Below are 12,503 nucleotides of genomic sequence, written 5' to 3' on the forward strand. Positions count from 1 at the left end.
CCAGGGACCTTACAAAACCAATTTTATTAGAAACAGCATTTACAAAGATAACTATTTGATGCAGTGTTGTAGCTGATTTAATGCACTCAGAAAGAAAGAACACTTTTTCCTTATTTTGCTGAAGTTAGAAGAGCCTACAGTTTCAAGTCAAGAGGGTGGAATTCCATGTGCAAACACAGACAGGAGAAAGAAAAATTTACAACTTATAATATGGGAGAAGGGGAGTAGAATAGGACTAGTAATAAGTGGAATATTAGTCATGTAATGTTTTAAATTTCCATTAGTTGTACAAATATTTTGTGGTTATTTTTTAAACCAGAAACATTTTTCAAATGTTTTGTATAGACAGAAAAATAAGAAATGCATTAGCGTTATTAAGTAGCAGGACTTCCCTGGTGGCTTAGATGGTGAAGAATCTGCCTGCGATGTGGGAGGCCTGGGTTCGATTCCTGGGTCAGAAAGATCCCCTGGAGAAGGGAATAGCTATCCACTCCAGTATTCTTGCCTGGAGAATTCCATGGTTAGAAGAGCCTGGTGAGCTATAGTCCATGGGGTTGCAAAGAGTCGGACATGACTGAGCAACTAACACTATTATCAGTGTTTTAGTTAGAAGAATAATTTTGTGGCTATGTTAGTCTGCTCAGGATGTAATAACAAAATGCCACAGACTGGGTGGCTTAAAGAACAGAAATTTATTTCACAAAGTTCTAGATGCTGAGAATCTAAGATCATGGTGTCAGTAGGAGTTGTTTCATCTTGGAGCCTCTTCTCTTGACTTGGAAGTGGCCACCATCTCTCTCTGTGTTCACTTGACCTCGTGTTTGTGTGTGGACAGAGAAAGAGACAGAAAGAGCTCTTGGATGTCTCTTCTCATAAGGTCTCCAATCTTAGGAGATCAAGACCCCTTCCTATGACCTCATTTAACCTTAATGACTTCCTTATAGATCCACACTAAACGTTAGGGCTTCAACCTATGAATTTTGGAGGGACACAAATGTTCAGTCCATAAGACTGGCCCACCAAAATATAAAAGTAAAGGGGGAAATTACAGTTCAAGAATATACTTGATTTAAATTTTAAGTTGATATGTTATAGAACATTAAGTAGAGCGGAGTTGAGAAGTTGATCTGTAAAGACTGTATTTTTCCTAGTTCTGTTTACTTAATAACCTGTGTGCGCCTTTAGAAGCAGATTTTGGTCTCTAATGCTCTCACTTAAAGAGAAAATGGCTTTAGTTTTGTTTTATATTGGCTTATTATTTCTTTGTAAAGTGACAATCAATGCTTACTATCATGATTAAAGCTTGATCTGGGATATTCTGAGGACAAAAAAAATGGAACTTACACTTGTAAAAGATTAAATAATTGTACAGTGCTCTCTGTTCTGCCAAAAGTTATTAAGACCCACTAAGTTGCTGTCTGAACTATCTTGGGAATCTCCCAAATCCTGGATCAATGCGACATACAGAAATGTAAAGAATTCTGGAAACAAGAATTCTGCTTCTACTTTGGCCAAGTAGTCCCAACCAGACCACCCTTCTGCAGATTAACTATAGATCCTGGACAAATTTTTTAAAAAATACACTATAAGGGTCCAGACTTAGAAGAAACAATGGCCACAGGACAAATGTATTGTTTTTATGGCTTTTAGCCATAGGGCAGGTCACAGTCTGTGCTGTGCAGGGTGATTAAAGCTCCTTCAGAAAACCACTATCCTTCTGGTTGGAAGAATCAGGGGCAGAATTTGGGACAATAGCTACCAGGAGTTTGGGGAGGAATCCCTGAAAGGAGAGAGCCAGAGAGGGAAGTTCCAGATTCTGTATGTCAGCTCTGCCCAAATCTCTAGCTGACCCATGAATGGAAAAGACAAGTTTATTCCAACACCAATCAGATTGCCATCCATGGATACTGAGAGAGCAAATCGCCTCATCCCATTTTGGTTTGGAATTCTTAAATGTCACGCTGCCACAGAATATGTAGCTGTTGATTCGCTCTGGATGCCAGACAGACAAGAATGTTGTATAAGATAGCTGGCTCCATGGTGCTTGGATGGATCCCAAACACAATGCTCCTTTCCAGACCTGAGAATCTTCGGACACTGTCCAACACCATGTGATCACCCCCCAGGTCACTCGCATCGGTGAGATACACTATCCTTTTCTTCCTCATTGCTTGCAAGAGCTTCTGCTGGTATTTCTCCACATCTTTTGCAGTGCTGACAAGCACAGCAACATCCTTGGGAGAATAACCCCTTTCAAAGAGAAGCTTGCAGGTGTCTGCCACGTGCGTCACTATTGCATTCAGAGTTAAGTTCTTCTTAATATGTAAGGTTCCCTGAACATCCCGAGCCCATTCAGCTTTAAGGCACATCTTCAGGGGCTCATGGGGGATGTTACACGGAGGATTTTTCCTGACCTTCTGCAATACACGTCGTAGATATCCAGCTATTTGACCTGCATTGCGTACCACTCTGGTGAGCTCTTCCCTCGGATACTGGGCTGAGAGAGCAGGGAGGCCGATGCGCTCCATGTGGCTGGTCTGAAAGTAGTCCAGAAAGATCCAGAGAATTCTTGGGCAATCCACGTCTCTCTGAGTGATGGTTTTCGCCTTTATATACCAGTCCCCATCTTCAGTGCGGAAATTCTGAGCTTCATCGATGATGATATGTTGAATGTATTCAAAGTCATATTTCATGAAGCTCTTCCGGGTCACTGCCTGGCAGATATTTTTGCCCCTGTGAAAATAAAAAAGTCACATCCCGGTTTTCTCTGAGTCAGTAAAGGAAGAAAATGATCATACTCCTGCAAATACAGTATTGTTGCCACAGATCATTTTACCATCTTACTCTCAAGAAACAAGGTGATTCAGGTTGTCAGGGATGTGGAGTGAATTTAGATAGAACCTCATTTGCTGACTCTAAGATCCACCTGCTTGGGACTTCCCTGGCCATCCAATGATTAGAACTCGGCCCTTTTGCTGCGATGGGCCTGGGTTCGATCCCCTTAAGCCATGTGGTACGGCCAAAAAAAAAAAAAAAAAAATCCAACTGCTTACCTGATAAAATTCTTCAAAGGCTTGTTCTCACAAATGTAGAGAATTTCCTGTGTCTCACAGTGAAAAGTGTTCCTGATCTTCTCCATGATCTTTATGGCCATGATCGTCTTCCCTGAGCCAGGTAAGCCATGGATAAACAACTCTTTGCTCTTGCGGAGGTTTTTCGAGAAGATCTTATATTGCTTGGCTGTGAGCAGATTTAAAACCTCACAGCCGAGCTTGTCACTCAAGAGAGACCGGAAGCCAAGCAAGACGATCACAAGGGACTGCAGCAAAGCTTCCATTTGCTGAGTGTCCGCAAGGTGATAGGAACTGGGATAATCAATCACAGAGCCTGAGCCCGCCGAGGACTGTGCACCGCCCTCGGGACTCAGGTGGAGGACCTTGGTCATGATACACAGATTTTCCGTGTAGCCTCCCGTATTCACCAGCTTCTGCTTCAGAGTGAAGGCGGTGCGAGTGCAATAGGACTGCCCCTCTGCGTCTTGCCCCCTGAGGATGGTGTAGAGAATGGGCGGCCTGTTCTGCGCTATCAGCAGAGCATCACAGATGACTCCTTGCTTCTCTTCCAAGTTCAGGTCCACAGCCCAGCTTGTAGAAAGGATTAAAATTCCCTGGGAGGATGGGTCTATTTGCCTATTTATTAATTCCTCCAAACCTTCATTCTGCGAGAACAGTTCCTTCTGGAGAGATTCAGGGGTATATTTCAGACATCCTGGTGTCACTAGATATGGAAAAGATTATATGTTTAAGGGCAAAGATCACATTTTTATGATTAATTGTAATTAATCAAAATTGCTAAATACTTATACTTAAATTGCAATCTTATTATTATAAATTACATATTTTATATACATTCTTTTGCCAACATTATTATATTACAGTGAAGAAAAAGAAGCCTTGACAGTCTGACACACTTCATCTAAGCCTATGTGCTCATTATGTTTATGACCCTGGTAAATTTCTTAACCTAAGACTGTTCCCTCATCTGTAAAACAAACAGAAATCCATATTTACAAAAATAGCACATCTCTTATGGTTAGGAATAACTGAAATAGCATAAAGTGTGTGCTCTTTGTAGCTGGTTGAGAAGTTATTCTTTCCCTTGCTACTCTTAAAGCACCTGAATCTCAAAATGCCCCTGAACAGTCCCCACTGATGGAAGTAGGAAGAGCCCTTCCAAGAAGAAGGTGGTCATTAAATGTCAGTGGAGAAGATGGAGCCATGAGAACTTTACTAGCAGGAAACTCCATGCAGCCCTGCACTGGGAGACCCTGAGATCAGACTCTGAGGTAACTCTGCTGAAGCATCACTCACCCACAGATCTATGTAAGACTGCACCCGTAACAAAGAGTCTTCCTTTGACATGAGGGAGCAAGGAGCAATGTTGTGACATGAGAATAAACTTTGCCCGGCAGGGTTTTAAACTTATGTCGATGATCATTTGTTCCAAAGAGGTGCGGGGAGGAATGAGGAGACCATTGTCATTCTGTGGTGGTGGTATCAGATCACATTCTAGAATCTGGATCTGTAGTGTTGATTTCCAGTGAAATTACCCATATTTCATTGGTGGTTGTTTATTGTTCCTTGCCGTGGTGCTTTCTCACGTGTACCAGATGTTTGCTTAACTTGATTTTGCCTACTCACCACCGGGTGGTGGTGAGTAGGAGATGGAATCTATGATGAGACACATCTGGATTTTGGAGATGTTAAAAGGTGGGAGGAGGGCTTCCCTGATGACTCCTAGTGGTAAAGAGCCCTCCTGCCAATGCATAAGACCCAGGTTCGATCCCTGATCCAGGAAGATCCCATATGCTGCGGAGCAGCTAAGCCCATGCACCAACTACTGAGCCTGTGCTCTTGAGGCCGGGAGCCACAGCTACTGCACCCACGTGCCACGACTACTGAAGCCTGAGCACCTAGAGCCCGTGCTCCGTGACAAAAGAAGCCACCACGATGAGAAGCCCACGCACTGCCGCTGGAGAGTAGCCCTCACTTGCCACAACTAGAGAAAAGCCTGAGCAGCAACAAGACCCATCACAGCCAAAAATAAATAAATAAATATTTAAAAGATAGGGGGAAACATGCATCTTTGGATGGACAGACGATATAAGGATATGTTTTAACATGCAGCTTTAGAAACCAAACCAAAAGGAAGTATAACATAAGAAAACACATCATTTGTTGATTATACCCGGGAGTTGACATGCATCTGTGGTTCTCACAATTTTGCAAGGCAGATATAATGACTGTTCTCTTTTTCATATGAGTAAATGGGAACTCAAACAGGTCAAGTGCCTGGCCCATGGTCACATCACTGGGAAGTGGCAGAGCCGAGGGCTGGACCCAGTGGTGTCTCGGACACCAGACCCTCTCGCTGTTTCTACTGCACAGCCCTGCAAGCCACACAGACTACCCCTGCTGCTAAGTGGAGCATGTCACTAAAGCATTTGATGTTCATAGCACCTCCTCCTCATCAAATAGCTCTTATTTTTCTTTAATTACATAATGGGATATGCTTCCCAAGGAAATTATGTGGAGGCAATGTGTCCCTTTCATTTCTTTGATATTCTACATGGCACTTAATGACAGGGGCCAGACTAGGTGTCAATAAAATGTCAACCACTCCATGTGCACCAGAGTAATTACCACTCTCCATGTGACTTGGGGCCTCTGTGCCTTTGTGTAGGTGTGCCCTGAGACTCGAATGCCCTCCTCTACTTTTGAAAGTGAAAGTCGCTCAGTCGTGTCCAACTCTTTGCGACCCCATGGACTGTATTGTCCATAGAATTCTCCAGGCTAGAATACTGGAGTGGGTAGCTGTTCCCTTCTCCAAGGAATCTTCCCAACCCAGGGATCGAACCCAGGTCTCCCATATTGCAGGTGGATTCCTTGGTTGGGGCGCTAGATCCAACATGGTGCAACAAAGGTGGAAGATTCTGTGTGCCACAACTAAGACCTGGCTGGATCTTAGAAAAAGCAAGGGGATTCCAAAAAAACCTCTACTTTTGACATCTTAGTCCTTCCAGTCCTTCCAGAACCCCCATGTTTGTTCTCTCCTCAGGGTTCTCACAGAACTTCATATCCATACTAAGCACTAATCTCACCATGGATCTAGGGAAATCTTTTGTGTTTGTGTATGTGTGTGAATTTTTTTTTTTAATTTATATTAGGGAGTCCCTAGATTCCCAGTGGGTAAGACTGGGCACTCCCAATGCAGGAGGCCTGGGTTCAATCCCTGGTTGGGGAACTAGATCCTGCAAGCATACCACAACTAAAAGTCCATATGCTGCAACCCAGTGCGGCTTAAATAAATAAAATTTAAAAATAAATGTATTAATTTATTTTTGATTGCATTGGGTCTTCATTGCTGCACACAGGTTTTTCTCTAGTTGAAGAGGCTACTCTCTAGCTGTGGTACGCTGGCTTCTTATTTTGATGGCATCTCTAGTTGCAGAACACAAACTCTAGGCATACGGGCTTCAGCAATTGTGGAGCATGGGCTCAGTTGCTCCGTGGCATGTGGAATCTTCCCAGACAAGGGATCGAACCTAAGTCCTCTGTGTCAGCAGATGGATTCTTAATCACTGTACCACTGGGGAAGTCCAATAAGTAAATATTTTTAAGAGTATTTTATTTTAGAGTATAGTTGATTAACAATGTGTTAGTTTCAGGTGTATAGCAAAGTGATTCTTTTACACAAATATACACATGTCTAGTGTCTATTCTTTTTCAAAACCTTCTCCCATTTAGGCTGTTACACAATATTAAGCAGAGTTCCCTGTGCTATGCAGTAGATGGTCTAGGGAAACCGTTACACACACATCCCTGAAGTATCTGGACTGATGGCTCTTCCAACTACAAGAAATCAGGTGAGGGCACCTCACAGTTCAGGACCCCAGGATGGAGGTCCTTCGGGGCTGGCCGGATCTTACCCAGTACTCTAACCCCTGACTTTCTCTAGTATCCATAATGCCAGGCACAGACAAAATTCCAGAGAGTCATTACATTTCTTTCAAGAAACATTTATAGTGTTTAATCTGAAGCTAAACTTCTGTCAATCAATAGTGGATTTCCCTATCTGTAGTATCTGGACTCCCACTTCAAAACCGAAACTGAACTGATTATTTACCACGTTGAGAGTTCAGAATCCAATAATAGCAGACCCTGAAAATGAAAATTTGCTTTAAAAAATAGTTCTAACTAGGTAATACATCCACATAGTCCAAATACCAAAACACTTCTACTCCTGTTTGCTCTTTTCCTCCCTCTTCAACTCCATCCTACTCCCCTAACACAGACCTTTTTATTTTTTTGCCAGTTTCTCACCTATTCTTCCAAAACTTCTTCGTGTAAATACAAGCGATCAGCCCTCACATCTTTTTGGCCAGCAATATGTGTGGGAGATCTTTCTATACAAGTGCCAGGAACTTCCTTGTTTTTTTTCCACATTTGTCTAACATGCCATCTTATGGATGTGACATAAGTCCCTGTTGATGGGTTCTTGTGTGTTTGCTCCAACTTTTTAAAAATAAATATTTATTTACCTAGCTGTGTAGGGTCCTAGATGCAGAATGTGGAACCTTTCATCACAAACCATGGATTCTCCAGTTGCTCCGTGGCATATGAAATCCCAGTTCCCTGACCAGAGATGGAACTTGCAACCCCAACGCTACAAGGCAGGCTCTCAACCACTGGACCACCAAGGAAGCCCCTGTCTCAACCTTTTGCTATTACAAGAATATTACAATGAGTGCACTCTCATTCGCTCAATCCTCAGTCGTGTCTGACTCTTTGAGACCTTATGGACTGTAGTCCACCAGGCTCCTCTGTCTATGGGATTTCCCAGGCAAGAATTCTGGTGTTGCCATTTCCTCCTACAGGGGATCTTGCCTGCACAGGGATCAAACCATGTCTTCTGCATTGGTAGGCAGATTCTTTACCACTGAGCCACCTGGGAAGCCCATTACAATGAGTAACCTTGTACATAGACCTGGACATTTAGTGTGCATCCAGGTATATATAAAGTATAAACTCCCAGGAACTCCCTGGCAGTCCAGTGATTAAGACTCAGCACTTTCACTGGCGAGGAGCTGGATTTGATCCCGAGTCAGGGAACTAAGATCCCACAAGCCATGTGGTATGGCCAAAATAATAATAATTTTAAAAGTCCCAGCAGTGGGATTACTGGATAAAAGGGCAAATGCATCTGTCCTTCTGGTAGATATTGCCAAATTGTCCTCCATGGTTGTACCAATAGGTATCCCTGCCAGTAATGAATGGGAAGACTTGCATAGCATAGCATACAAATGCCGTGAAATAGCAGTATAGCATACAAATGATAATATCAGATTTTTTTTTTTTAACAATCCAGTAGATACAAATGATAGCTTGTTTAAATTTACATGTCTTATTTTGATTACTGTTAGGCATCTTTTCAAATGTTTGAAAGCCATTTGAATTTTATTTGCTCTGAACTACGTTGATTTTTCTGTTAAGTTGTTCTTTATCCTTATTAACTTTTGGAAGCTTTTTTTATATGAGAGGCATTGGCCCTCTGTAATATCAGTTGCAAATATTTTTCCTAGCTGGTCAATGGCCCTTTGACTTTGTACTTAGTTGTTTTAACCATGCACACTGCTTTTTTTTTTTTTTAATGTAATCATATATATCAGTATACTTTCATGGCTTCTGGATTTTGAATCTTGATTGTTCTAATCCTCATGCCAAAAGCATAAAGACATTTATGAAGGTATTCTTCTAGAAAACTTACGGCTTTGATTTTTTTTTAAATTCTTGATTGATTTAGAGCTTATGTTGGTATATAGTATAAATCATGAATCTATCTTTTTAAAAATAAATTACCACCCAGTTATCCTAATGTCTCTTTATTGAAACATCCCCATTCTTCTCCCTTAGTTGAGAGACCAGTTCCATCACGAACTAAATTCTGATATGTGTTTGCATCTATTTTCACATCTTCTATTCTGTACCCTTGATCTAATTATATGCCAATATAACTCTGTTTCTATTTGAGGCTTTATAGTGATTTCATATCTGGAGTGCCCTTCTTTATTCTCTTCTTCTTCAGATTTTTATTTCCTGGCTCTTCTTACTTATTTTTTCACTTAAGTTCCAGTGAAGTTAAGTTAATCTCTTGTTTTTTTTTTAATTAATATCTCACTAAGTTTATAAAATAACTTAGAGAAAATTGACAGCTTTCTTCCCTTCAAAAATATAACATGTTTTTCCATTATATTTTTCTTCTGTGTCCTTCAATATTATTTAAAATTTTTTCTCAGATCAGCTTATCTTAGATATTTGAACTTTTTGTTGCTATTGAAAATTGGGTAGATTGTTTGTTATATTAGGAAACTGAATTTTTGCATATTAATTTTGACATGTGCTTCATATAATGTTATTAATATAACTATTGGTATTCAATCTGAATTCTTCTATTGTTTATAATAGTTTTCCATTGGATTCTCTTGAATATGATCCTATGTTCTTCAGTTTTTATCCCTTTAATTTCTTTCTCTTATTTAATGGCATTGGCTAATTAATACTGCACAAAAGTTGTAATAGTGCACATAATGCTTTTGTTCCCAAATTTAATAGAATGCTTCTTATATCTCCCTATTAACATAATGGTCTTTGGGGGACATTGATAGATATAGATATCAATACATAGATATAAATATAATATTAAAGAATTATCTATGGGTTGCTATTTTATTATCTTCTAAAAATTAAAATGTATATTCATGCTTTTCAAATGCTTTTTCAGTATATAAGAGGACAATCATAAAATTTTCTGCATGAAGAAATGGTGGATTATAATAATTACTCTCTTAAGGTTGATCCATCCTTTCATTTCTGGAGTTCTGTCTTTGCATTTTCATTCATAAGGAAGATTAGTCTGAGTTTTCCTTTTGTATGCTATTGCTGTCAAGTTTTGCAATTACTGTTACTCCCATTTAAAATAAACTGGGAATTTTCCTTTTTTTTTTTGACTCTGGAATAATTTGAATAGTGTCTGTTCTTCAAATGTTTGGTGTGATTCCTGGAAAATTTATTTTTTATACCACAATAATAGGTTATCACTCTATGAGCATAAAGCCCAGTGTTTTGTTTTTAGATATAGTATATTCAATGTTAATAAGCTCTACTAAAATAGAATTTATTGAATTTAAAAAATAATTATCAATGCTTATGTTTATTCTTAGATTTAGTACTGTTTATTGTGGACAATTAGTAAAATATAAGTTGATATGCAAACGAATGCAAAGAGCTCAACTAGGTAAGGTGAAAAAGAAATCTTAATTGGAACATCATTATCTATTAACTTAATGGTCCTCAATAGACATTTCCACATACATAGGACGCTTCCCTCGAGGCTCAGTGGTAAAGAATCTGCCAGCCAATGCAAGAGACTCGGGTTCAATCCCTGGGTCAGGAAGATTCCTTGGAAGAGGAAATGGCAACCCACTCTAGTATTCTTGCCTGGAGAATCCCATGGACAGAGGAGCCTGGCAGGCTACTGTCCATGGGGTGGCAAAATAGTTGGACACGACTTAGCGACTAAACAACAACAAAAGGACATTTATGTATCAGATTCTAATGCCAGATAAGCCATTACCTTACTGCATATAGCTGATCCAGTGGTTTTTCCTCTCCAGAAGTATAGAAAGAGGACAGCAATGGACTTGCAGGTAAAGCCTAACATGTTGGGAGCGAGGAATGAGGACAGATGCTATCCTTGGTCCTGAAGCACAATTTTGTGCTGTTCTAAACCCAAACAAAACGGCAACCCACTCCAGTGTTCTTGCCTGGAGAATCCCAGGGACGGGGGAGCCTGGTGGGCTGCAGTCCATGGGGTCACTAAGAGTCGGACACGACTGAGCGACTTCACTTTGACTTTTCACTTTCATGCATTGGAGAAGGAAAGGGCAACCCACTCCAGTGTTCTTGCCTGGAGAATCCCAGGGAACGGGGAGCCGTCTATGGGGTCACACAGAGTCAGACACAACTGAAGTGACTTAACAGCAGCAGCAGCAAACCCAAACATGTTTATGCATGTTGTAGTTGATCTTCATTGTATTTGTTTTGTGTTCCATCTTGATGTAAATCTTATATCTTCATATTCATAGCTGGCACTCCTCTGGTAAATTCGGTAGAGGAGGGCAGTTTTTTTGCTCTTAGTTCAATGTGTGCCTCTAATTCAACTAGATCAAAAGTTCTCAATATGAATGAGGGTCAGAATACTGTGAGTAGCTTGCAAAAATGAACATTACAAGGTTCTATCTTCAGATATTTTAATTTATGAAGTCTGGAGTGTGGAGCCAGGTATCTGTACTTTTAAAAATAACCAGAAATACTGATGATCAGTCTTATTTAAGAACAAGACGAAAAGGTCTTTAAGGGCAATAATGTTCCTGAATTCTATACGTGATACTGCCTCAGTGACTGAGGTCAGGGAGGGTTCATTTCTAAACTACTTATCATCAGTATGTTTGTAGCACTATTACCTTGTACACACAGGCTTTGCAGAGTGTACTTTTCGGACTTTAAATAGCAAACATAACAGTTTATCTCCCTTCTACTAACACAGAAACTGGCTGGTGTCAAGTAGGCAAACCATTGTTGCTACCTGGAAATAAGAGTTGTTGGAGATCCTTCTTATGTTCCAGACCTTTCTTGGAGTACACTGGTCTGCTCTGAGGAGGGCTGTTAGACAGACTCAGCTGAGATTCAAAGTCTCTGCACAGCTGTGTAAGATCTTAACAAAAAAGAAAAGAAATTCATGTTATTCTGACATGTTAGTTCATCTCTTCACCACTGAAAAAGACTTTATATGAGTGGGTGTATTGTATGGCTCTCTAGGCATGACTTGAGACATAATAGCAAGATAACACCCCACTCACCCTGTATGGACAAGTGCCTTTATCACATATGAAAGTTGCCAAATCCATCATAAGAGAGATGTTATCTGGAAGTTTGAATGTGTTTCCATTCAATATAAGTCACCACTCTCTGTATCTCAATAGCATTTTGTTTTTATTTCTTCTATGGTATAGAGCACATTCTTTTAGTACACTTTTCTGTGGTGTAAATATTCCCACCATGGACAATTTTAAGCTACCAATATGATGTCACTAAATGGAGAGTCAGGGAGACATGCATCATAACATATCATTTTAGAGTAGTTCCATCATGCAGATGGAGAAGGCAATGGCAACCCACTCCAGTATTCTTGCCTGGAAAATCCCATGGACAGAGGAGCCTGGTAGGCTGAAGTCCATGGGGTCGCTAAGAGTCGGACATGACTGAGCGACTTCACTTTCACTTTTCACTTTCCTGCATTGGAGAAGGAAATGGCAACCCACTCCAGGGTTCTTGCCTGGAGAATCCCAGGGACGGGGGAGCCTGGTGGGCTGCCGTCTATGGGGT

At 40.6% G+C, this 12,503-nt stretch overlaps 1 protein-coding gene across 1 annotated transcript in view; it reads right to left on the bottom strand.

Annotated features, from left to right (window-relative positions):
- Positions 1 to 12,503, bottom strand: part of SLFN11 (schlafen family member 11) — a 24,369-nt gene continuing 11,866 nt past the window's right edge. Inside the window, exons 3-5 of the mRNA XM_005899702.3 lie at positions 11,704 to 11,832; positions 3,054 to 3,777; positions 1 to 2,733 (exon numbers count right to left, since the gene is read on the bottom strand). Coding sequence (XP_005899764.2) covers positions 1,950 to 2,733; positions 3,054 to 3,777; positions 11,704 to 11,832 — 1,637 coding nt within the window. The 3' untranslated portion in view covers positions 1 to 1,949. The remainder of the gene's footprint in view (positions 2,734 to 3,053; positions 3,778 to 11,703; positions 11,833 to 12,503) is intronic.

This window comes from Bos mutus, chromosome 19, assembly GCF_027580195.1.
Source record: "Bos mutus isolate GX-2022 chromosome 19, NWIPB_WYAK_1.1, whole genome shotgun sequence".
NCBI classification, from domain to species: domain Eukaryota; kingdom Metazoa; phylum Chordata; class Mammalia; order Artiodactyla; family Bovidae; genus Bos; species Bos mutus.